Here is a 24,651-nt window from a genome sequence, read left to right on the forward strand (position 1 = left end):
CGCTGCCTTTCGTCGACACCTAACACAGCAAGCACACCTGCAACATTTCCCGTCGGGGTGAGAGTGACGTACGTTGCGGCCAGTGGAATGAACACTTTCAGCGTAGGGACACGCACTCCGTATCACCGCCTTGGAAGCTTAACCTCATTCATTACGCCGCGAAACCACAACGTAACGAACGACCGCTCATCGCATCACCACCGCCGCACCGTCTCCCGCCAAATGCAAACAATTCCTCTGCTGCCCGCTTATATACCATTCACAACCACACCCTGACGTCACCACTTACCCTCCCGTTCCCTGCGATGTAGTCCCCCCATGCCGCCTCGTATGAAGGACCTTACCTGTGCGCAAACATCTAAAAGAAGGACGTCTCTCTTCCTGCCCTCTGTGCCTCTGCCTTCACCTTCCGCGCAAAGGAAGCCGGTTTCGCCGCCACCACCGGCACCCTGGCCGGCTGCGGTGCCTTCGCCATGGCCACCGGGCTGCTTATCGCCGAAGTGAACTTGAACGTGGTGGCTCGTCACGGCATCAGCAACGTCACCTTCGCCACCATGGCTGAAAAGACCCTGGGAACCACGGGAGCCTCCGCCGCCACCTTCCTATACATCTTCCACAACTATGCGCTGCTGGTTGCATGTGAGCGAGGGACGGGGTTGTGCACGCGGATGCAAGGGGGATAGCGCGGAAGGGAACCGATCCGTCTGGAAGGTCGCAGAGCTGACCAGTGCACTGACTGAGGCCTGGGCTGGGTTCCCTTTCTTCCCGTTTCCATAACTTACACGCTCTCCACTCACATTGCAGATGTGGCACGGGCCGGCCAGATTATGGCCTCCGCAGGCAACTTGACGCCGCTGGCTGGTGCAGCGTTGTTCGCGGTGGGCTTTGGCGGCATCTGCTACGCGTGTACACCCCGCCAGTTCGACCGCATCAACGGCCTGCTGCTGGGCTTGGCAGGCGCTTCTTTTACGGTAAGGCCTTGACTGAGTGAGTGAGGTGGCTAGCGACCATCTCGTAGAGCTGGGGGCCTCCGTAGGAGGCCGTATATTGCTTGCACATCAGGTGCGAGTGCGGTGGGCCGCTGCGGCTTGTGCATGCGCTTGTGCTTGTGCTGAACCTCCTGCATGCCTACCGTAGTGCCTGGACTGGGCTGCGTGCCAGATGTATTGTGTCCTGTTCTGTCCATCGTGTCTATCCTCTGGTCCTCATATGGTCGCTCTGCTCCGTTTGGTCGCTCTTCAGGCGCTTCTGGTGGTGGCTGGCTCTCACATAGACCTGCCGGTGCTGTCACGTGCTGACTGGTCCGCCGTACCGCCCACCATTCCCGTCATCGCCCTGGCCTTTGTCTACCATAATATCGTACCTGTGGTGGTGAACAACCTGGAGTGCGATGCCGCCAAGGTGGGTGGGTTGCGACCTGTCTCATAGACCCCTCTCATTCAGTCCTTCAGCCTACTGCTTATTTGGCGTTTACATGGATGGTGCTATTTCCATGGCGCTATGAGAGGGAATCAGATTGGAATCAGGTCGCCTGTGTTGCCATTGCCACACTTTGTTGTGCTGTTGCAGGTTCGGACTTCCATCGTCCTGGGAGTCCTAATCCCCGCCGCCATGTACCTCCTATGGGATGGGGCGATCCTGGGCTCCCTGGACAACTTGGCGGCAAATGCAGCGGATGCGGCAGCGGCGGATGCCGCCGCCGCGGCGGCGGCGACGGCAGCGGCCGCCGCTGCTACTGCGGCCGCGGCGGCTGCTGACGCTGCCGCGGCGGCTGCCGCCGCGGTCGCTGGCGACGCTGACGTCGCCGGCTCCGCGGCAGCGGTGGCGGTAGACGCCGCCGCAACTGCTGCGGCGGCGGCAGCCGCCGCAGCTGCCAGCGCCGCGGTCGCTGGCGTTGCCGAAGGCGGAGGCGGTGTTGTCAGCTCGGCGGAACTTACGGCGGCGCTGGATCCCCTGGCGCTGCTGCAGCGGGCGGGTGGGCCAGTGGTGGGGCCGCTGGTGCAAGTGTTTTCCTTCCTGGCGATTGCCACCTCGTTCACGGGATTTGTGCTGGCGGCTGTGGACTTCCTACCGGATGCCTTCAAGCCTCTGGCGGCAGTGCCCCGGGAAGCCAGGTGGGCGTGCACCAGTGCTCAAATCGTGCTGCCACCACCCCGTGGCCTTCTTCCTTACAGTTGGATTTTGCTGAATTTGTTGAATATCAAAGCTATAGGATGAGGTGAGGTGAGGTGAGGTGAGGTAAGGAGGATAAGCTTAACAGGACAGATGTTCACTACGTCGTTATTGTGACTTTGATCGGCCGAGGGCCTGTCAGCAGCATCGTATTGTTATTGTGTTAGGAAGCCAGAGGCAGTGCGTATCTGGCACCTCCTGTGACTTCTGCTTGCGTGAAATGGCACAGTTTTCAACACAGTCAATGACACCGATACGACTGTGTGGGTGTTGGGCTGTCAGCTCAATCCCCGTATCCCTTTCCCTTTCCCTTTCACTCATCCAATCCACTTCTTACAGGTACGCTCTGGTTGTGCTCCCGCCCATAGTGTTATCCACGGCGTCCCCCGGCATTTTCTTCGCATCGTTGGATATTGCGGGCACATACGGCGTCATGACGCTGTACGGCATGATGCCGGCGGCCATGGCGTGGATGAGCCGCTACGGCGAGTCGGGTACAGCTGAGTTGACGGTTGGGGTTACGCGGTATATTGCCAAAAACTTGCCAGCGGACGCTGCGGTAGCAGGCAAGGGCAGCGGCGAGCCTGACGGCGGCGGCGGCGGCGGCGGCAGTAACCTGGCGGGGGATGCGGCACGGGTAGTGGAGCTTGTACCCGGGGGTCCTGCAGTTCTGTTCTTGACAGGGGCCGCGGCGGCGGCAGTCATCATCAGCCAGTGGGTCCTCCCCTGAAGGGGCCGTCTTGCGGTTTTTTCCGGGTTATGTGGAGCCTAGGTGGTGGTCTTAACCAAAGTTGGAACAGGTGCCTCCAGTCCGCTCTGTTCCTGGGCGGCAGGACTGACTTACCGGGCAGGACACGGCAGTGAGCTATGCAAGTCACGAAGCCAGGTTTGGTGAGGATTACTGTGTGCTGCATGGCATTGATGGGCGATGATATGTAGAGGGGTAGAGGAAAGAAGGGGGAGAAGGAGGAGGAGGAGCGCGTGGTCGGAGGTGCGGCCTGAAGCGACTGTGGGCCAGGACTGTCCGAAGCTCCAATTAAACCGGAAACGCGTTGCGAAGACCTGTAAGGAAGGTGACGCATAACACGAAGACTGTTAGGTCGATTATTTATGGCTTGTCGTCATGTACATGTGATGCCACGCGAACTGCTAGGATATGATCCTTGTGTGCAGGAAGCGTGCAGAGAATTCGCGATTCGTTGCATGGCCTTTTTGATCAGTCTGCCTGGAACCCTTGGCGCACGCGGAATGGGCGCGATTTGGCCATGTACAGCCCGTGTACGTTTTAAACGGCGGATATGGGCCAGGGAGCCTGAGCAAGACGAACGTCCCGGGAGCGGCCATCCTAGCCTAGGCGGTGGGCTTTCTATGAAGCTTCCCGGTCATTCCCGGGCTACCAACGGAGCAGTGCCTGGCTTTTCGAGGCCCTGCCTGGGACAATTTCGGGAAGCACTTGCAGCGGGGCGTGGAGGCATTTCTTGGGGCTTGAGGGCGGCTCCTGTTTAGGGTTATGTCCAGGGGCACGGCCTAGGCCTCATGAATGGTTTTTCAGAGAGCCTTATACATGTTATTGATTGTTTGGTGCCTCCGATTTCGGGGTGCAATAGCGGAGGTCAGTACGCTAGTAGAGGAGCCGAGGGCTCGTTCCCTCCTTTATAGCTATGATGTGCGGAGCTACGGCCAGGTGCAGGTGCAGTTCAGCCGTTGTTCTGCTTTGTTTTCATTTCAATGTTTGACTTAAGATAAGATAGGGGTCTTCAATCAACACTTTTCAAGGGTTCGGGAATGGGCGAGAGGGGCGTGGGTGGAGCGCGCGCGGACGCACGGGACGTAGTTTTTCCAGGGTTGCCTATGGCATCGACAGGCCGCGTGCACAGGTGCACGGTATGCGGAAAATGCTTTCCCAACCGTGTACCCACACGCAATTCATTGCACTTCCGTCGGATTATTTCCAGGCGTGCCTCAAAGGCGCCTTGCTGCCAAGACCTGGAATCGTGCACTTCTAGCGCCGGCAACGCTTCCGCATTGTCTTAAGCGGATCAAGATGCTGTACTGGCTCGATGTTGCATGTGATATCACTGGGAGATTCACGCATGCAGGCTGACCTGCTGCTCGACTCCATTTACTGTACCCAATGTACCGCCCTTCCAGGACGTCAACCATATGAGTTATGAGTTATGAGCTTATTGGGATGTATAGCAGCTACACCTGCTTGGCGCACATTTTTCCTTGGGTTACGGTAGCAAAGGTCCCCTTGATTTGGCCATCTTGTGAAGGCAGGTCCCCCTCCAGGGCCCCGACGGCCGGGCCGTGAGGGACTGGGGTTCGAATGCCGGATTGGCCGTCATCCCCTATCGTTATGTATCGCAGCTGCTTACGCGGGTGTCCGGGTGCCAAAGAAAGGATACCACCGCGATGATGAATATGTCGCTTCCGTAGTCCCACAAGGCCCTCGTAAAGCACAACACATACAAAGTACGGTCCTACAGGTCCGAGTGTTCCTTCCAGCTCCTGTGGGGCAAAGGTAGGAGGTCCAGAGTCCACACATCCGCGCATATGCCCCCAGCTCCACAAAGCACGTTTCAGTCCGGCGGTCGTCCAACGCATCCCAAAGCACACGTCTCACATGCGCATGCGCGTGTGCACTCACAAAATCCAAAGTCCGAAAAGGAATTCGTCATATCCATAAACTGAAGCCGGTATACCTTGCCAAAAAGCGCACAAGGGGCACATGGCAGAACACCTATTGGAAGACGCAATAAATCCCTCTCCAACAAATCCAGTAATGAAGCAAGATGCTCTGCTAGTATTGACACGAACTGGTATCGTAGGGCGGTGAAGACAGTTACAAAGGTTCTCAGCCCTCAGCAAGCTGCGGGCTCGTTACGCGGGCTCACCGCAACAACTGCAGGCCTGTGCGCCTCTGACGGCCTCACCGCCTCATCACCAGGGAACAGCACCAGATAGATCCAAATCCGCACTGCGATATGCATGCATGGCCTGCCGCACCTGCCGTCCCGAACCTCGTCAAATGGATATGGCATTTTTGTTTCAAGCCAAACCGCGTGCCCGTTCCGCAGGCCTGCTGCTGGGGCCATGAACTAACGGCGGAGACTTGCAACAAGGCAGGTCACGGGTCCTATTCAACGGCTGTGGGGGTGCAACGGTGCTATCGGCGGTCGGAAGAGCGCCGAAAGGACTGAGAAGCTCTGTTGCTGCTGCTGCTGCTGCTGGCCAAGAGGATGCGAGTGTAGCCCCCCGCCGGCCATGCCCTGCGGACCGCGGTGTATCCCACCGCGAGAGTGCTCGCCGGTGCGGCTGTGGGTGCCGCCGCTGGTACCCGTGCCGTACTGTTGGCCGTTACTCCCCAGGTGCTGTTGGGCCATGTGGTGCGATCGGTGGTGGGCTGACTGGGGCCCCGGCGCAGCCGCGTAGGGAGGAGGAGCCGCGTTTGCGCCGCTGCCCGTACTGTGCGGGTAACGCTGCTGTAACGAGGTTGTACTCGGGGAAAGGCTTGGCGGAATGGGTGGCGACGGAGGGCGTAACACCGGCATCCCATATGACTGTTGTTGCTGTTGCTGTTGTTGCTGCTGCTGGGAGTTATTATGGTTACGGTTGTTATGGTGATGTAAATGTCGCTTGGACTGAACATGCAGGGCCGGCGGTGGCGGCGGCGGTGGCGGCGGCCTGGGCAGCGGAGTCTGCTGCTGCTGCTGCTGCTGCTGTAGCTGTGGAATGTCGCCTGACACAGTTGGTGAGCTTGCAGCGGAGGAGCCACCACCAACGGAGTCCAACCCGTAGGACAACATTGACCCAGTTTTGTACTGCTGTCGGTCTGTCCCGCTGCTGCTGCTACCGCCACCAGCTGCTGCTCCTGCTGCTACCTGGCTTGACACCGCCCCATTCTGCCGCAGCTCCGCCCTCGTGCACCATTGCTGTTGCTGCTGCTGATGCCCCGCCTGCAGATGCCGCTGTTTCTGCTGTTGCTGGTGGTCCCATTTGAGGAACTGCTCCGCGGTAACGCCCGCACACACCGTACCGGCGGCGGTGCTCGGCGGCAGTGGCGGCTGCTGCTGATGGTGATGGGCGTGGGGGTGCTGTACCTGCGACTGCGATTGCCGCCTCAAGTGTTGATATTGCGTTGATGTCGGTGAGGGGGGGCGCTGCTGTGGCTGTTGCCAGGCTGAAGTCGCTGTGTCCGCGAGACTGCCTTTGGAAGCCGAGCGCTGCGACGCGGCGACCCCCGTCGTGTTGTTGTTGTTGTTGTTGTTATTGGTGGTGGTAGAGGTGGTTGTGGTGGTGTTGGCGAAGGGCAAGAAGGTGCTGTAGGTCTGCCTGCAGGCCCTACATCGGGAGAACGCCTCAGGGGCTGGCGATATGTGATACAGTTACTGCTGCCTCGACTGCTTCCCCAAACCCGTTATCAACATCCCACGCACATGCATCACGTCTTTACCTATCACGACCAACCCAACGACAAAGAGGCCATGCCCGCAGCAGCATCACAAACTCACTCCTTGTGTTGTGTGCCTTTCTATGCGCCAATAAATGGCAAGTTTGAACCCTCCTCCGAACTCTAAAACCATAAAATGGAGCAAAACCGAGCAATCAGCCGTCCGAATCTCTCCCTCGAGTGAGGCCTCGAGTGTGGGGTGGGTGCGCCGGGTCCAGTTTGCCCTGCCCAGCTTACATGCCATTTGCCCTGACTGCTTTACGCACCCCGTATGTGTCCCCAATGACTTCACGTCCCCTGGCACTACCGGGGAGGACCCCGCTCCTCTCCTGAGGAAAGACCCTTGGGGGGATTAACCATGCACCTCCCTCACACCATATCACCACACTACCACGCATTGATGGTGCTGCTTAAATCTACCGCGGGCTTCCCCCCTCTAAAGGATAATTGACGGGTTGCGACCCCACGCCATAGCACCACACTTGCCTGCAGAACCACATGGGCATGCAGCCGTTGAAGGAGCCCAGCATGGAGCGCAGCGGGGCGACAGCGGCGCCCAGCACTCCGCCCGCCCACTGCATCGCGGGGGAGGGCTCCGGTCCGCATTGCGGGATGAAGTGCGCGTACAGAAAGGCGTCGTACCAAGACTGGTCGGGATTCGGCTGGCGGCCGGTAATCTGACGCGGGTGCGGACAGACAGACGTACAGACGCCATTCATCAATAGTTCTCAGCCATGCACCTAATACCGGCGAGTGACCAAGTCAGAACTCAAAAGCCCGACATGGGCCTTATAACGTCGTGTAGATGTTCTAGTTCTGGACACGTACATGGCGCAGATCAGCCCAACAGCATGAACACGCCGGAAAGCGCATACGGCAAGGAGGGGCACGAGGGTGAGGACAGCAAGCAGATCACTCCTCGGCCTAGGTGCCGGCCTATAGCTGGAAGGTAAGAGTTGTCCAGCGTTGTACAACACAACAGTGTGAAGGCCATATGCCGTTGCTGCGGGTTTCGGAGCTGGTTCCGTCTATAGCCTTCTCCGTCTAGAGGACAACACGACCCCATCGTGCATTTCAGTTTTGGGGTGAAGCACACTACTTCAAATTGCCTTCCGCGTGCGGGATCCACCACATCAGCCCCAATCGGGCTGGGAAAAAAGACAGAATAGCGCTTGACAGTCCCCGCCTGCCGCCTCCTTTTGGACGTACCAAGTGGTAAAAATTGGGCAGCCGAGCCATGGGCTGGTAACCAGACGTGCTGTACAGCCGCATCGCCGCGTCGTTGTACGATATCACGTGCAAGAAAATTGCGCGGCACCTGTGGCCGTGTGTAAGAGCGAGGATGTGAAGCGCGTAATCCTTGGGCCACAGGCGGAAAGCTTAGCATTGTCAGGAACCTCAGCGCAAAAGGAATCGAGCGCCGTGCTGCTGATTGGAGTGAAGTGAGCCCACATCGCGCCACTGGCAAAAGCACTCCCCTCCTGCTTGACGGTCAAAGTCGCGCTGCTAGCTGGGCACTCCCCTTAATGTTCCTCCACCCATCGACCTACCTAAGTCTTGATGCATGCTGGTGTACCAAACCCAGCAGGCTGCGTGCAATGCCGCACTGACGGCACGCCGGCACCACTCCTAACGTCAGGACGTACACGGCGCATTCGCCGTCCAGACACCTGGGGTTGAGCCCCATGACCTGCCGGTCCTGCAGTGGCCGCAGCAGCGGGGAAGGAGCGCGGAGGAGGGGACAGCACCAGCGAGTTAATGACTTGTTGGGAGGGTTCACCGCCAAGCAGAGCGGACTGCGATGGGTGCCATGAGGGCCCTGTGCTGGTCAACATGGGAGGGCGCACGTGATGCCGGTGGGGGTGTCGGGTGCCGACGACGCAACGAGCTCCGAGTGGTTATGCAGCCTTACTGGCGTGTAGTCCGGAAGTCGGAGAGCCCTATGCCAAAAGGGTAAGGGCGGAAACCTCCCGGGAAGGTGGTTTTTGCATGGGATGCCGGTAAACCAATGGTTGGCGTTCAAAGAGCCAATACTCTATATGTTAAATGCACGTTGACTCAACATGAATTGACTTGGAGCACAACTTTTGCGATCTAAAGTTTTGGGCCATGGTCCCGATGCGACGTCGTTGGTACAAGTGTGACAAGAGTGGATTTGAAGAGTGCCTATTGTGACCCAGAAACCCTGGATGCCGTACCAAGGGGTCACATTCGTACAAGTAGACCACCCGCGCTGTGACGAAGCCGACCAAGTGATCCCTGCCGTACTCGCTGTGAAAGGCGGCCCATGAGAATACCCTTTTGATACGTGGGGGTTTGGAACGTAGGGGAACGAAACCATGAACCGGGAGTTCACTGGGTAGTTACCAAGGTGCAACACCACACGACAGAGGACCTTTGGGTGTCGGTCCGCTTCCGTACCTGTCTTCTCCCGCAACTGCCTTTCTGAAGAATACTTCCTCATAATCGATTGGAAATAGCTCCCTGTGTATTGCCTGTAGATCAGACAGCACGGCAAGCTGAGACGAGCATGCAAACATTAAGACAGCTTGAACCAGTGTTTGATGCCTGCCTTTAAGGCATCATGGTCTGACTGTTGAAGTGGCCTATAATGCAAGTTCAACGGTGGATGCCCTTGATATAGAACTGTGTTTGCCAGGCCACCGGGGCTGCCTCCGAAATGGCCAAGCATTGCAGTTCGGTTGCAGGGCACATAGCAGGTTAACGTATGTTGTTGACACGAGGTGGCAACATGGCATAAGCCAGTTAACAGTAGAGAAAACGAAAATCACTCAGACGGGTGCAGTCATACCATCCCGCTGTCTGCTCTTTATATGAACTGATCTGACCCACTGATGCAATAGCGCTACAGGACTTATGAATAGATATCTTCCAATCCCTAGGGAATCTGCGAACATGTGACGTTTCGTGCATGAAATTTGCCGTACACGGCGAACAAAAACTGCGCTTCCTCGGGCAGTTCGCTACAAAGCATCCTGTAAAGTAATTTAGTTTTCGTTTAGGTACTGTTGTATGTTAGACTACGGTTAATATGGTTTGGTGCACCTTTGGCAGCCCCTGGGACTGGCTGCATCGCCTCTAAACCGATAGGGCAGCCTTCACCCAGCGGATCACGAAGGCCACGGATGCAAATAAGCCGAAGATATGGAGGGTTTTTACCCCTTTGCACAGGCAAACCTGTGGAGCGCCGTACCCTCCAACAACGGAACCCAGCATCTGCAAGGCGGCGCGGCGCATGGCGCGTCCCAGGGGTTGACGTTATCCGGGGTAACAGGCGGACCGGCAGATGGCGAAACGCCAGGCGTGCCGGGGCCGCTTGCCGACCCAACGTCCAGCAGCAACATTGCCGGGTACCCTGCTACGCTGCCCAGCGGCTTGTTCGCGGCTCTCGATGAGCTCGCAGCCGCCATCGGGTTCACATCCGGGGCCAACGAGCCGCCTGCCGTCAGTGCAGTCTCCGCCACAACGTATCCGCAAGCAAGCGCCGCACAACAACACCAAGTCCCGCCCTGCCCCACACATCCGCACGTGCAAGACGTGGTCCAGATGCCAAATAGCGTTCCGGCTACTGCTGCTCCTGCCACCGGCCCCGCCACTTACAGCACTGTTCTTGAATCAGGGGCTGGTCCTGAACCCGTAACGTCCATGCAAGGAACACAGCCGCTGTCAACGCTGCACCCACAGCCGCTGGCACAGCCGCCTGGCTTTGCCACAGGCGCACCAGCGTGGTCAGGGCACGACCTGGCTCCAGCCGCAGCCGCAGCTGCGGGCTCCCGACCCCTGGAGGTTGCGGTGCAACCTGAGCCCGCTCCTTGCTCCATAACGCAACCCTCTTTGCCGTCCCCTCTGGCATATCATCTGGAGCAGCACCTCCAGGAAACGGAGCTGCACCATGCGCAGGTGCAACTACAGCAGCAGCAGCAGCTACAGCTGCAGGGGGATTTGCAATGTTTCCAGGTAGGCGCCGGCGTCGCAACAACTGCGGCAGGGCCGTCGCTGGCAGCGCACCTATCGCCATCAACCCAGGCGGGCGATTCTGCACCCCAACAGCCGCCAACTCCAGCCACCGCCGCAAACACTGACCCAGCAGCAGCTCAACAACCGCCACCGGCGGTGCTTCAGCCGCATACCTCCCAGCAGGCCGCGGGAGAGCTCCCGCAGTCACAGCTCTCTGCACCTCAACAGGTAGCAACGATACCCGCAGCTTCACCACAGCAGCAATGCCCCCAGGCACTGCCGCTGCAGCAGGAGCCAGCGTCGGTTCAGCAACAAGCCCAGCCGCCGCCCGCCCCGGTGGCCCAGACCTTCAAAGCACCCACCATCGCCATGCTGCGGGCGATGAGGAACAACGCATGGGCCGCAGCCGCTGCCGCTCCTGCCCCAGCGACTTCCGCGCCTTCGTCGGCACCCGCAGGTGCGGATGTCATGGCGGGCGCCTATGTGCCTGGCACCTCCGAAGCAGAGGCGCACGCAGCCCAGCGCGTTGGGGATCCCAGCGTCCTGATCGCATCCAGCTCCAGCAGGCAGGGTGCTCTGCCGCCTCAAGGTCTCCTCCGGGGGGTCGTGCCGACAGCGCCGTCTGCTGCGCTAGCGGTATCATCCGCAGTAGCAGCGCCAGCCGGAATCGGAGCGCCAGCGGCAGTAGCTGTGCCCGCAGTGGATCCCTTCCACAGCACTGCCGCGGTGTGCGCTGACTCATCCACAGCGGCGTACGGCGGCAAAGGCCAGTTAGAGCCCGCGGCTGCCAAGGGTGTTGTGCGGGCGGCGCCTCCGGAGCAGCCGGGTTCCGTCGCGGCGGGGCCTGGGCCGCTTGCCGGCGCGGCGGATGCTGCTACTGCTGCTGCTGCCTCGGCCACTGCCACTGCTGCTTCCGCCTCCGCCCCAGCTGCGGCAGCGGCTGGTGATGCTGCTGGTGCGGGCTCTGGTGCTGGGGCTGCTACTGCCGGCGGGGGAGCAGATGGAGGGGCGGCGGCTGCTTTGGAAGGGCTGCCTTCGCTGCTGTCCTCCGACCCGGAGGAGCTCGCTGCGGCGATTGCAGCAGCGGTAGCGGCAGTAGCGGCGGCGACACGGGCGGCGAGTGAGATTAGTGGGCAGCAGGTTACGCAGGCCGACCAGCAGCCGCAACCGCAACAAGTGCCGCAGCTGCAGCCGCACATGGGGCAGCTGCAGCTGCATCAACTGCTACAGCCACAACAACAGCAGCAGCAGCAACCAACAGCTATGCATCAGGTGCTACTGCCTGCTGCACCTTTGGGCAGTGACGCGCATCTGCAGCAGCAACAGCCACAGCCGCAGCCACAGTACCCTCAGCAGCCACAACTGGTCTACGCCGCAATGCCAGGCTATGACCCCGCGGTGCAGCTTCACCTTCAGCAACAGCCGCAACAGCCGCAGCAGCTGCAGGTGCAGCTCGTACCAGCAGCTGGCGGTGGCGGCGTACTGCAGGTGGTCGCATTCAGCAGCGGCTCTGGCGGCGGCGGCCCTATGCCCCTTGTCCCGGAGGCGCTGCCGCCGGCTGCGGCAGCCCTCCTGGGAACCGGTCTGGCGCAGGGCCCTGCAGTTGCCCTCCAGGGGCAGACACACGCGCCATTGCAGCAGCTGCAGTACGGCGAAGTCGTCCAGATGGCTTGGCCAGCCCCTGGCGGCCAGGCCCCTCCGGTTATCGCATACAATGCTCCCGAATCCTTTCCATACCCACAAGCCCAACCACAACCACAACCGCAACCACAACTGCATCAACAGAATGAACCGCAACCACACGGGGCTTTCCAACCGCATGGCCAGGACCATGCGTATGGGTACCGACAGCAGGACGAGCGTCATTACCAGCATGGCAGGGACGACCGGCAGCACTTGTACGCACCGTACAACGAGTACGGCAACATGAACCAGCCGCCGCGGCACCAGCCGCCGCACCCCCAGTACGCAAGCAGTGCATCAGGCGCGTACGACAGGCCAGATGCGCCGCGGCATCCGACGCCGTATATTTATCGCCCGCCGGCCGCTGAGCCGCCGCCAGCAGACTCGCACAGTGCATGGCCCGAAAATGAACCTCGATCCCTTGGTGTGGGCTACGTACCGCTTAGGCGAAGGCCGCCGTCGACCCATCCTGTTGAAGGGTGGCGCACAACAGGCTACCGTACACGCCAGAGGGAACACCCTCAGCACCTGCTGTGGTCGCCGCCCCCGTCTGTTCTGTACACACCCACTAGGGAAGTGGAGGAGAGGAGCGAGAGCCCGCCGCCGGAGATGGGGCCCGGTGGCAGTGGCTGTGATGGCGAGGGCGAGGGGCCCAGGGAGGCGGAGCTCGAGGCCAGCGCGGCGGTCTCAGCAGCCGCCAGGGAGGGCGAGGGAGCGGCAGGGGTCGCAGCACGCGCAGCTGACAAAGTCCGCGGGAGGTCAAGCTCGCCCACTTCGCAGGAGGGCTCTCCGCCGCCGCCGGTGTTGGAACAGCCACGGGGTCCCAGCACTGCAACGGTGGCTGCGATTCAGCTAATAGAGGCACGTCGGAAACAGGCGCAGGCCAAGGAGCAGGCGGCAAAGGAACTGAGGGCGAGGGAGCTGAAGGCAAAGGAAGAGGAGCAGCAGCAGCAGCAACAGTTGGCGGCTTCAGAGCAAGGACCTGCCAGTACGGACCTGGTGGCCAAGCGGGCTGCTGCCACTGCGGTGGAACCGCCGCCCAAGGACGCCAAAGCACAGCAGGCGAAGGGGCAACTCCAACAGTCAAGACTCCTTGCGAGTCAGGATCAGCCGCAGGCAACGGCAGCGACAACTGCAATGGCAACTGCAGCGCAGCATCAACAGCACCAGCAGCAGGGGCAGGGGCAGGAGCAGGGATTACAGCAGGAGCAGGAGCAGGGATTACAGCAGGAAGATCAGGAGCAGGTGCAGGAAGACCATCCCACGGCGGCAGCAGCGGCGGCGCCGTCGACGATGCAGCGGCCGAGCCGTTCGGCTCCCTTGCGAGGAGCTCACGCAGCGGCGGCGGCGGCGGCGGCGGCGCCAGATGCCCTGGAACCTAAGCCCCTAGGTCGAAACAAGGATCAGGCACGTGCGGAGATGGACGCCGCTACGCAGGCAATGCTGGAGAAGGCTCGGCGGCTGAGGCAGCAGCAGCTGCAGGAGCGCATCCAGCAGGAGCGGCAGCGCAAGGAGCAGGAGGAGGCGCGGCGGCAGCAGAAGGAGCAGGAGGAGGAGAGGCTGAGGGAGAGGCTGAGGGAGAGGCTGAGCCAGCAGCAACGGGCCAAGGCCGGTGGCGGGACAGCGGGACTGGTACTCGCTAAGCCGCAAGGCAGCGCCGCCGCGGCGCTTGCGGCCAGGCTGGCAGCGGGGGGAAAGGGCGGAACTGCCGCCGCCAGTGCTGCTGCGGCGGCGGCGGCGGCGGCGGCGAGTACTCCGGCCGGTGCTACAGACGCAGCCGCGACGGCGGAGCCTGACGGCAACGCCGTTGCCAGCGGCAGCGGTGATTGCGGAGCTCTTAATGAAGCGGAGCTGGAGGAGTTGGAAGCGGACCTGGAGGCGTTGGAGCAGCAGATTGCGTCGGCTCCCACGTACGGCATGAATGCGCGTGCGCTGGTGCTGCGGGCCGCGGAGCTGGTGGCAAAGCGCGAGGCGGCAGCGCGGCCGGCAGGGACAGCCGTCGCAGCAGGAGCAGCAGCAGGAGCAGCAGCAGGAGCAGGGGCATCCAAGCCAGGTGCCGTGCCGGCAGCAGGTACACTGCACCGTGCGTGCTCCGGGATTGGGGAAAACACAGAAGATGATATTGGGCGCGGGGAGTACATCTCTAAACGGAAACCGAACATGCAGGTGACACTGTGGCATGGTGGGGACTTGAGGGCCTCGGTCACCTGGTAAACGTGTGATGCTGAACGAATATGGTGAAAAAGGCCCCGGTAATCCTGATACCTTTGAAGCCTGTCTTGTCTCGTCTACCTGTATAAGAAATAATTTTTATTAAAAATACAACTGAGCCGCAGCTTTTTTTTGTGTGTGTGTGTGTTTCTATGCTTGTGTCATCACGGCCTGCCTTGCTGCAGACCCGGCCGCCGGGCTTATCACCGTCGTCAAGCCGCTGGCGGACGCCGTACCGGTTCCAGAGCGGGCGTTCGTGACGTACGTCCCGCGCTCGTCCATCCCGCGGCTGGTACGGCAGGAGGCGGCGCACTCCCTCACAGGCGGCTATCTGGCTCTCGCCCTGCAGCGCGCGCGGGTGCCTGAGGCCCGGGCTGTGCAGGTCAGTGGATAGTAGTGACACCCCCTCCCCCTTCCCTTAGGAACAAGCTTGGCCCCCGGATGATTGGGTTTGGTTGGGTCGGAACGAGGTCGGTTCCTCGCATATGAATTCCCCCTCCCCTCAGGACAGCTTCTTCACAACCGCCGTTGGGTTAGTTCTGCTACCGTCCTGTACATCGGCCTCAGCAGCAGTCTCTTTCCTTGGCATCAGCTTCATTCGCTCGTGGTTCGTCTTTCCCCCGTTCCCCCATTTCCCCCTCTCCCCCCCCGCACCACTAGGCCATCGCTAACGAGCCCGAGCTGCGCAAGGTCGCCGTAGCTGCCGCCGGGCAACACGAAATGGCGATTTACCGCCAGGTCACTTCCAAGATGAGTTACGAGCTGCTGTTCAGAAAGGTAAGGAAGGGGTAATGTCAGTCAGCTGCACCGACAATCGCGAAAATCTATGGGGGTGAGTTTTTCAACAAAGGCGAAGGTTGCTGCTGTTGCTGCTGCTGCTGCTGCTGCTGCTGCTGCTGCTGCTGCTGCTGCTGCTATGGCTCCTGCTCTTTCCCGTGCCAGTTTCCGGTTGCGCTGTTCCGTGGCAGTGTGGTGCGACGTGTTGGGACGGGGGCATATGGGGGGGATTGTAGGCCGAGGCAGGAGTGGGGCGTGACGCGTTTGACCTCAGCGTCTGAACGTGATGTGACTTGTGACTCGGCGACACAGATGCATTTGCGTGCATTTGCATTTCGTGTATTCGCGCGCAGCCCGCTGCCGTGTGCGGTCACAATTTGGCTCCAACACCCCTCTGCAGACCAAGGCGGAGCCGGAACGGCTGCAGATGTCTGAGGAGCTGGTGCAGCTGCTGAGGAAAGAGTACGGCAGCGGTGGTGCGAAGGGTAAGTCGCCGTCACCGTCCGGCGGTCACGCCGCGACAGCGGCGGCGCCCAAAGCGACGCCGGGTTCTGCCGCGTCCAGGGTCGCGGCAGCTGCACCTGCTGGCGCAGGCGGTAGTGGTGGCGGCAGCGGCGGCGGCGGCGGGTCAGTAATGGCCGGCACCAAGCGCCGTCTGGCTTCCGCGGACGGTACAGCAACGTCAGCAGCGCCGGTGGCTGGGCCTGCAGCCAAGCGCGTGGCGGTAACCGCAGCCACCGCCGCTGGGGGCCCCGCCATGGCAAAGCCTGCTTCGAGGGCCACAGCGGCGGCCGCTGGCGTGGCAAAAGTCGGGGGCCACACTGCGGGACGACGTGGCGGCGGCGCCGCCGGCGATGGTGGGTCCAAGGCGGCTGATGCGGCCGTGGATGAACTCTTTGCGAACAGTGACTCGGGAGATGAGGATCGGCCTAACCATCGCAACAGCGGAAGCGCCCTGGGCGATGCGGCGGCGGCCACCACGACAGCAGGGCCTGAGGGCACGGATACGGCTCTCAGTGCTGGGGCCGCCAAAGCCGCAATGACAGCTACTACAACAGCATCGCCTACAGTCGACAGCACCGTGGCTGCGGCTACAGCCGCTGCAGCTCCTCTGCTGGCTGCCGCCACCCGAGGCGCCGGCGATGCCGCAGATCGGCTTGGCGGCGGCATCAGCGACGGTGGCGAGGACGCACCTGATGCGTCGTACGAGGATCTGTTCGGCTCGGACACGGAGTCGGGCGAGGACGGCACGCGGACGACAGCAAAGCAAACAACTGAAGATGCACCGAAACCTGTACCGCAGGCCGTGGCCCCCGTGGCGCCGCAGGCTCGCGCTCTTGCTGAGCCTACCACAGCTACTGCCGGGGCCGTGGCGACCGTTCCCGCCGGCGGGGCAACTCCTGTCCGCCACGCAGCTGCGGTCCAGTCGCGCGCAGCGGCAGGCCTAGCTTCCACTGCCGTTGCGACCGTCCAAGTCGCAGAGGGGAACGCTGGCAGCGCCAGCGGTACCGCCACTGCCGGTGGTGGTGACGCTCGGCTTCCGAAGCGCCGGCGGATAGATGAGGGCGGCGCCGGCAGTGATGGCGGTCGCGTCGGAGGCGGAGATAACACCGGCAGTCGCGGCAGGGGAAAGAGCTCCGAGCGGGACTCGAACCGTCACGACCACCGGCGGGAGAAGCACCGCAGCAGCCGCAGCCGCAGCCGCAGCCGACCTCGCGACGGGGGTGGCGATGCAGCGGCGCGGGAACTGGAGCCCCGAGGGTCCGGCGGTGCGGGCCGGCAAGGCACCGGACCCGAGGGTCAGCAGGTGCAGCAGCAGCAGCAGCAGCCGGCGGTGGTGGTGACGGGTCCGATGTCCCGGGGCGCTATGTCTCAGGAAGAGTGGGAGCAGACCGACGTCCGGCAGAAGTTGCGGCAACAGGTAGTCGCGCTTGGGGGCCGCGTGCGTTCCCCTCCATCGCCTTGCGGCTGAAAAATGCGTTCATAGAATTATGTTGTTGTTGTTGTTGTTATTAGGGAATCTTAGGGTCTGTCACTGTCGCGAAGACTACCCGGCGGCTGTATGTCCAGGGGTAATAGCCAGGACGCCGAGCTGGGCCTGCATGCAGCCGTGTAATGGGGTAGGCTTCCGGGCAGGGCTCCGGTGGTCCTTGTTGTTCGCAGTCTCCCCCTAGCCTTTAGGTGCAGGTGCAGCTGCAGGTGCAGCTGCAGGTGCAGGTGCCCCAGAGGGGTAAGCAGGGTAGGAATGGCCCCATACCTCTCCGGGGAGGGCTCTCAACCTGCGGCGAGTTTACTCATTGGAGCCGTTATGGGGGAGGAGCTGCGGAAGCTTGAGAGCCCTGCTTCCAGGGCCGCCAGGAACACACTCAGGACGGCTTTTGTTTATTCCTGGAGTAAGGGCCGTTCTAGTTCTAGTTTGTGCCCATTAATTCGCGACATGCGGCGGCGCTGTTATCCTGACAACACACCTTATTGCCGCAGTCATCCCGCTGGCATGGCTTTGGGTTTCCCGCCCCTTCCCCCGTTCCTCCTCCCGCCCTTCCCCCCGTTCCTCCTCCCGCCCTTTCCTATCTTCCCCGTCTCCCACGCCGCCCGCACCCCGACCACCGAACCCCCCCTCCCAGGTGCTGGCCTTCATCCACGCCACCCTGGAGCCCCTGTACAGGGCTGGTCTGCTGGGCAAGGAGTCGTACAGGCGGGTGGCAGCTAAGACCAGCGAGAAGCTGCTGTCCGCCCACCCGGATGACACCACAGCGGACTTCCTGGTCCGGGAGCATGCACATGTGGGTTTCAATGGATGGGGGTGCAGGGTGGATGGATGGGTGGATGGATGGGTGAATAAGAGAACGGGGGTTAAGGAGGGGCAAGGGGGCGGGTGTGGTTGGAAAGTAGCTTAGTGGATGAGAGCCTCATGTCTCCTTAAAGGGGGAGGGGACATTTGAGGGTGGGAGGGTGGGAAGGTGGTTTCGGAGGAGGCGAGCTTTAGAAGGGGGGTGGGGATGAGGTGTAAGGCGATTATGTCAGTCATCAGTCCTGGCGTATGGGGAGGGGAGGCGGCTATACTGGGATGGGTAAGGGAGTCCGTGGGGCTTGCTTGTTCGGATTTCTGTGGCGCCTTGTAAGCGGGGTTAAGTCCGGTTTGAGCTCTTGGCTCATGGGTGATGCCTGCGGTGACACGCACGCGCGTGCACACACAGGTGGCGACACGTGGATGACTGGCGGCGCATTTTGATCCCCTTCCGTCTGTTCTGTTAGCCAGTTGTCGAGTTGTCGAGTTAGCCAGTTAGTTTCTTTTGTGTTTTTGTGTGTCCTCCTACCCCGCCCCCACCCCCGCGGTGCGTCCCCCAGGTCAGCAAGTTTATCATGAAGGTTGTGGAGAGGGAGCAGCAGCGGGATGCAGAACGGCAGCAGCAAGAGAGCCAGCAGCAGGCCAAGTAGCATGCAGCAATCGTGTGAATCAGCCATCCAGGTATCCGGCTGGGTACCCATCCATGTGAAGCACGCCGACGGTCGCAGGAATGCGTCACATGTCGTGAGGTGTTCATAAGACCACTGGTCCTCGATGGCGAGGCATAGAACCTTTTTTTGTTTCGGTCGCCATTGGCAGGCTCTTTCCTTGAGAGTCTTTTAGGTCAGCACGACGCCTCCTTATCCCCGAGGAGGGGGCCGATATCGCGGTGCGCGCCCCGTCTATCGCCCGACGGGGAGGGCAGCTCTAACCCGCAGCGTGTGGGGGGGCCCTCCAACTGGGCTAAACGTCAGCACGACGCCTCCTTATCCCCGAGGAGGGGGCCGATATCGCGGTGCGCGCCCCGTCTATCGCCCGACGGGGAGGGCAGCTCTAACCCGCAGCGTGTGGGGGCCCTCCAACTGGGCTAAACGTCAGCACGACGCCTCCTTATCCCCGAGGAGGGGGCCGATATCGCGGTGCGCGCCCCGTCTATCGCCCGACGGGGAGGGCAGCTCTAACCCGCAGCGTGTGGGGGCCCTCCAACTGGGCTAAACGTCAGCACGACGCCTCCTTATCCCCGAGGAGGGGGCCGATATCGCGGTGCGCGCCCCGTCTATCGCCCGACGGGGAGGGCAGCTCTAACCCGCAGCGTGTGGGGGCCCTCCAACTGGGCTAAACGTCCATCCGGGAGTCCATCTTTTTGCTTCATAGTGTAGATAATTAGCAGGCGCGGGTGAGCTCATGTCCCATGATGAGCAGTTAGCTAGCGAGCAATGCAGTGTGTGCAGGTTGTTGCAGGCCAAGAACTCCGGATGTGTCCGTCATCCGTTCGGTGCCTTAGCTTCCTTCATCGTTTGGCGCTTGGTGTTGAGTTGTCGCATTTGAGTGTGAGGTTTGTGGGCTGGATCAGAAACTATGCTTGGAAGTGCTGGACTGGGTGGGAACAGTTTTTTGGCTGGATAGCGGGTAAGTGGTACGGCTTATGTGACAAGGGCTGCTTGGGCGCTAGGCTGCGCGCACGGGGGAAGGAGTGGATCGTAGAGGATTGCGTGATGAAGGACAGTTATTTTGTTGTGGAATTAATTTACACAACACGGTGCTGGAGATGCGAAAGCAAATGTATTCCTGCCCTGCCCATTCGAAACTGGTCAAAGTACAGCACATCTAAGAAGCATGGCCCGAGAGGGTTCATAATGGACAGCTTACATAAATAGAATGCTACTCGCGCTTTTAGCGTGGCTTTTAGGATGAGCTGGCTCTTAAGCATTGGCCAGGACCTTGACTTGCTTGTCACCAATCGGTGGTAACCCTACCAAACAGGTCGGGTAACTGGTCGCTTCAGCACCTGGCCGGTAGGTAGGGTAACTGACATAACGAGCGAACGACCCAGTAACGGGGGGGTCACCGACCGATAGGTTACCGGTCGGTAAGGTAACCGGCCAGCCAGGTTACCGGTCGGTTACCGGTAAGGTTGTCGGTTGGGTACCGGGTCGTTATCTCGAAATGTTGGTCACCCTACCGACGCGACCGGTTGGGTTATAGCTAACCGGTCAGTTACCGAACCTAAGGGTTCCGGTGTGCAGCATGCTGCGGTGCCTGCTGCTTCTGCACATGCTGCATGCTGATTGCTGTGTGGCCGCGCGGCTCCCTTGCTCTTTCCTTGGACTTCTTGAAATAGGTAAAGCTCAACTCAAGCCCATCCATGCCAACTGCTCCAGCGCTTCGTCCTTGCCTTCTGCTCCGTCTCACACACATCTCAATACATGTCTTATTCTCCAGTTCGACTGGCAAAGGGGGCCTGGGTTCGCGCACTACCAGGAGGCTATAGATGCTCAGCCGTTCTTCCTCTTCGATGGAGGCGCCGCGCAATGCACCGTCCACGGATTTGCCTTGGCGCCTTAGCAGCAAGTGAATACACCTGATTCGTACATCACTCCAACGCCGCCGGATCTCTCAGTTATCCGTAATAGTGAGCGTGGAGTCCAAACACGACACCATTCCTCCGCTTGCAGCCCAGTGCCGTACAGCCTCCTCTGCGGAATACTGCGGGGTGCCTGGCTGTACCGGGGCCGAGGGCTTTTCGGCTTCGAAGAAGCTGGCCACCTTACCTCATGTGCCACACACGCATATTCAGGCTGTCTGGCGGACGTTCAGTTGGTGTCTGGATGTGACTTCTGGAACTTGTACCACCTGACATGTCCGTGTGCGTCGATGAAGGTTGCTCGAGGTATTTGCTGCTGAAGCGCAATTAATAAACACCATTCTTCGCCGCCTTCTTCTTTACAACATGAGAGATACACGCACCCTTTGCTCCACAACATAACCGCCCTCCTAAAACTCTGATCCCTTCTTACCCAACGGACAGGAGCATCGATCAAACCACTTCCTGTTCTCTCCCAACGATAGCCATCCATTACCAACGGGAGCATTATTCGGAAGTCAACCGGTTCGTGTTATTCTCCAACAGCACTGTACATCAGGTGTGAGCCGTCCAACTTGTCCCGCAGCTCGGAAAAGATGCCGTAGCACTCCTTTAAAGCATCTTCGCAACGCTGCATGCATCCAACGTCCGCAACACCTTAGCTGGCTTCTCAGCCGAAAGCTCGACCTGCCTGTCAGCACACAGCAGCTTAACTGCCGAACGCGTACGCCGACTGCTTGCCATTCCCCAGCACCGGGAATGTTTCAACCAACCCACAAAACATCATCGTCCACGTCACCTCCCGTCCATTCTCTCCTCCCTCCTGATCGCTTCCTCAGGAGATGGGGATCTCGCGGACCTTGGGCGCCGGTTTGGCGGCCTTCGGGATGCGCACGGTCAGCACACCGTGCTGCGTGTTGGCAGTGATGTTTTCCATGTTCGCATCATCAGGCAGCTGAATGGAGCGAACGAAGGAGGCGTAGCGTCGTGTGCCGGCCTTAACCGCGCCCTCCTTCCCCTTCTCCATGCCCCCTTCACCCTCGCCCTGCTCCAGAGAACCCTCCTCGAGGGAACCAGTCATCGTCAGCACGCCCTCCTCAGAGACGGAAATCTGAGGGGCACGGCAGCACAGGACCAGAAGAACAGGCAGAGCGGGGTGGGTGTTGGCGAGATGTCGTGTTGTAAAAAAACAAAACATGTATGTTGTAAACAAACAAAACATGTTTAAAACAGGCTGCCTTCAATTCAACTCAAAGTTATGTTGATAATTTTAACCACCCATAATACTCTAGGATCATACATGTCTGGTTGTGAAGGGAACTATGGTCCAATGAAGCAAAGCAGGAGTCAGAGACGAAGCCTGTCGTCCTTCCACACGTGGGCTATCACGCCGGCTATTGAGGTCGTCCACCTGCGGCGGTGTCGTTCAGATGTTTCACGTATGACCAGCGGCTTCCCCACCCCGACGTGCATGCAACTTGCATGCCCTATTACCCGCCTCTCGCAGGATTGATGCACGCCTAGCTCCCTTCTGCCTGCCCCGCTCGAGCACCGCGAGCAAGGCCGTAGGCCTCCCTCCCCCCCCAGGAGGTAGTCAAAAACGCACCTTGATTTTGTTCTTGTCGAAACCCGGCACCTCCGCCGTCACCATGTAGCTCTTGTCGTCCTCCGACACCTCCAGCGGCACCACACGACCCAGGGCGCCGGCGCGGCGGGTCACCAGCGGGGCGGCCGCCCGGTCAAACATGTCCCACGGGTCGGTCGCCAGCATTGAGGAGGGCATGCCGAAGGCTCCCATGAGTGATTCCATCTCACGCTGCATCTGGAGCATCTGATCCGCCATGCGCCTGTATCCGTAATGAGGAAGGTCGGGGGATCCACGTCGGCGTGTGGCGGCGGTCAAACGCCGGTTTCCGATGCGGGAAGGGCTGAGCTTCAGGGCTTTGCTTATTGCAACACAGCTTAGAGGCATGTGAACTGCCCTGCCGTTCATATATAGTAAATCTGTGACCCACACCTATTCCACATATCATACATTAACTCTGTGGCGGGTGCCGTGCAGTGCAGTGTGGTGTTAAGAGGGTATGGTGCGATGCGGTGACATCGGCATGGCTGCGATGTCCTTTATGTTGCGCGGTGGTGCAGACACTCGAAGCAGATGTAATAAGCCACCAATCGCCAGCATTGGCGCGCTTCTGAATCGCTGCACCAGACCCGCAGCAGAAAGACCTTTTTAACCGGGTGCAGCTACAAACGGCTCAATTAGCTTAGCCCATCCTGCTGGGTTAGGCTGCGGTGCGGTGCGGCGCTGTGCGGACGGATGGGCGTTCAGCCGAGGCTCAAAAACTCGCACAGTCACATTATCGCAAAACGCGTGCACCGACCTCCCCAACGAGGTCACGGGGCACATGCCGCTCCCGGGTGGGGCAGACCCTGGCAGACGCCAAGCTGACTTATCGGACCTGGCGGCCCTGAAAAGACACCCCATCGCAGGACTTGCATCCACGACACGCTAGTTTAAACGCTTACATGTACGAACATGGGAACGCCCGCACTCTCGGAGGGGAACGAAGCGTGGACTCACTCACCTGAACGGCGTCGGCATCATCGTCCCAAGGGGCATCATGCTCAGGTCGCCGCTCTGTTGGGGGGTCCGCGGCTGCAAGCCGCTGGTGTGTTCGGGCTGCTCGGATTTTTTCTGAGCACCTGCATCCTGCGGCTGTCCGGGCTCCTTTTGGGCACGCGACAAGATGGAGGCGAAGGAGCGGGCGCCAGGGGCGATAGGAGCAGCCACAGGCGCCGCAGTGACTCGGCGAGCAGACGAGGCCGCGAAGAGCGGGCGATGGGATGCGGTGAACAACATTGCGACAGAAGACTTCCTTACAAACGGAGCAACACGACCAGAGAGAGAGGAAAGGAACATATCACAACAATGCGGACTGGAGATGACCAGGTTTTGTGTCAGTTATATGCGCTTTGCTGTGGGTGTAGATGCTTTCAATTTCGCTTTACTTCTGCCCTACAATATCCGAAGTACCTTGGATATATAATTTCGAGGGAAGTGGCGAGCTTGTTCGCGACATCTCGCGAATCCTAGTCAGCTGTCTTCAGTACGTAGTCCGGCAAGTCCCAGTATACGCACATCGTGAAACCTCGAGAAAAGAACTGAGAGCAACCTTGACGCAACATTCACATAGCATGTCGAGGTTTTCGGATGCAATACGAAAAGCAACGTCACTACGATCGCTAGTCTGCCATATTCATGCGGCGACGTCCTCCGAGACACTAATTTAAAGGAAACCAAAAACCTGCATATCCGATCACTCGTGCTTGGCTGGCAACCCCACGGGTCGCAATTCCGACAGGAGCGCGATAGCCTCACAGCTCCCACAGCATTTCCGAATCAGAGAAATGTCAGCTGCGCTTGAACCACAACAGCATTTGTTGTCTCCTAAAAACATTATGTCATCTCCATGAGCGTAGTGGCAGTAGAGTTTGCAAAGTTACACTAGTGTTTCCACATTAGTAATGTCGGAAACCAAATTTGGCAGACAAGTGATAGATGCAAGTGGCCTAAGCAAGCGCATCACGCGAAGTAATAAATTGCTTGTATGATGTGCTCCAAAACGAATCACAGCTGTTGCTCTTGATGCATATGACATTGTTGGTAAATGGGGTGTCGACATTTACGTCACAGCCATTCTAACCAACTATCGCAGTAACAGGTTTGACCGGCTTACAATTAAATCCTGTCCAGGTCAAGTCCTATGCAGGTCAACTCACCCCTGATCTCTACGGACAGCAGCTGGAATGTGATCGAAGCGTGCATTTCTTTGGTGCATGTCTACGCGAAACATTTGCAGCGACGCAGTTTTAATCTTATCCAACCTTTTATGCTGTAAGATTTTGCTCTTTAGCCTCTTGTCCATAGTTATAGCAATGGCACTTTCCGCGACCGTGCCCCTGGGCACTCAAGTCATGGCCACCAGCAGGTTAGCCATACTC

At 59.9% G+C, this 24,651-nt stretch overlaps 4 protein-coding genes across 4 annotated transcripts; 2 read left to right on the forward strand and 2 right to left on the reverse strand.

Moving 5' to 3' along the window:
- Positions 1–527: 527 nt before the first annotated feature.
- VOLCADRAFT_44638 (uncharacterized protein) lies at positions 528–2,602 on the forward strand (the record flags this gene model as incomplete). The annotated part of the gene is made up of 5 exons (XM_002949132.1): positions 528–639; positions 805–971; positions 1,243–1,405; positions 1,820–2,114; positions 2,512–2,602. Coding segments are annotated over 5 exons (828 nt in total), but the record flags the coding sequence as incomplete, so codon positions are not given.
- A 1,797-nt stretch (positions 2,603–4,399) lies between these two features.
- Positions 4,400–9,165, reverse strand: VOLCADRAFT_104251 (uncharacterized protein; the record flags this gene model as incomplete). Its single annotated transcript, XM_002949261.1, has 9 exons — positions 4,400–4,683; positions 5,182–5,260; positions 5,468–5,546; positions 6,057–6,242; positions 7,108–7,302; positions 7,835–7,943; positions 8,176–8,324; positions 8,538–8,565; positions 9,047–9,165. 9 exons carry the CDS (start codon positions 9,163–9,165, stop codon positions 4,656–4,658), a joined length of 972 nt encoding a protein of 323 aa, XP_002949307.1. The 3' UTR covers positions 4,400–4,655.
- Positions 9,166–9,790: 625 nt separating this feature from the next.
- On the forward strand, positions 9,791–18,712 carry VOLCADRAFT_89630 (uncharacterized protein; the record flags this gene model as incomplete). The annotated part of the gene is made up of 10 exons (XM_002949133.1): positions 9,791–10,090; positions 10,331–10,438; positions 10,697–11,060; positions 11,352–11,558; positions 11,988–14,357; positions 14,683–14,879; positions 15,158–15,274; positions 15,675–17,216; positions 17,899–18,057; positions 18,623–18,712. 10 exons carry the CDS (start codon positions 9,791–9,793, stop codon positions 18,710–18,712), a joined length of 5,454 nt encoding a protein of 1,817 aa, XP_002949179.1.
- Positions 18,713–21,481: 2,769 nt separating this feature from the next.
- On the reverse strand, positions 21,482–21,673 carry VOLCADRAFT_59087 (uncharacterized protein; the record flags this gene model as incomplete). Its single annotated transcript, XM_002949262.1, has 1 exon — positions 21,482–21,673. One exon carries the CDS (start codon positions 21,671–21,673, stop codon positions 21,482–21,484), a length of 192 nt encoding a protein of 63 aa, XP_002949308.1.
- Positions 21,674–24,651: the final 2,978 nt, after the last annotated feature.

The sequence above is a fragment of the Volvox carteri genome (genome assembly GCF_000143455.1).
Source record: "Volvox carteri f. nagariensis unplaced genomic scaffold VOLCAscaffold_13, whole genome shotgun sequence".
In the NCBI taxonomy this organism is placed as follows: Eukaryota; Viridiplantae; Chlorophyta; class Chlorophyceae; order Chlamydomonadales; family Volvocaceae; genus Volvox; species Volvox carteri.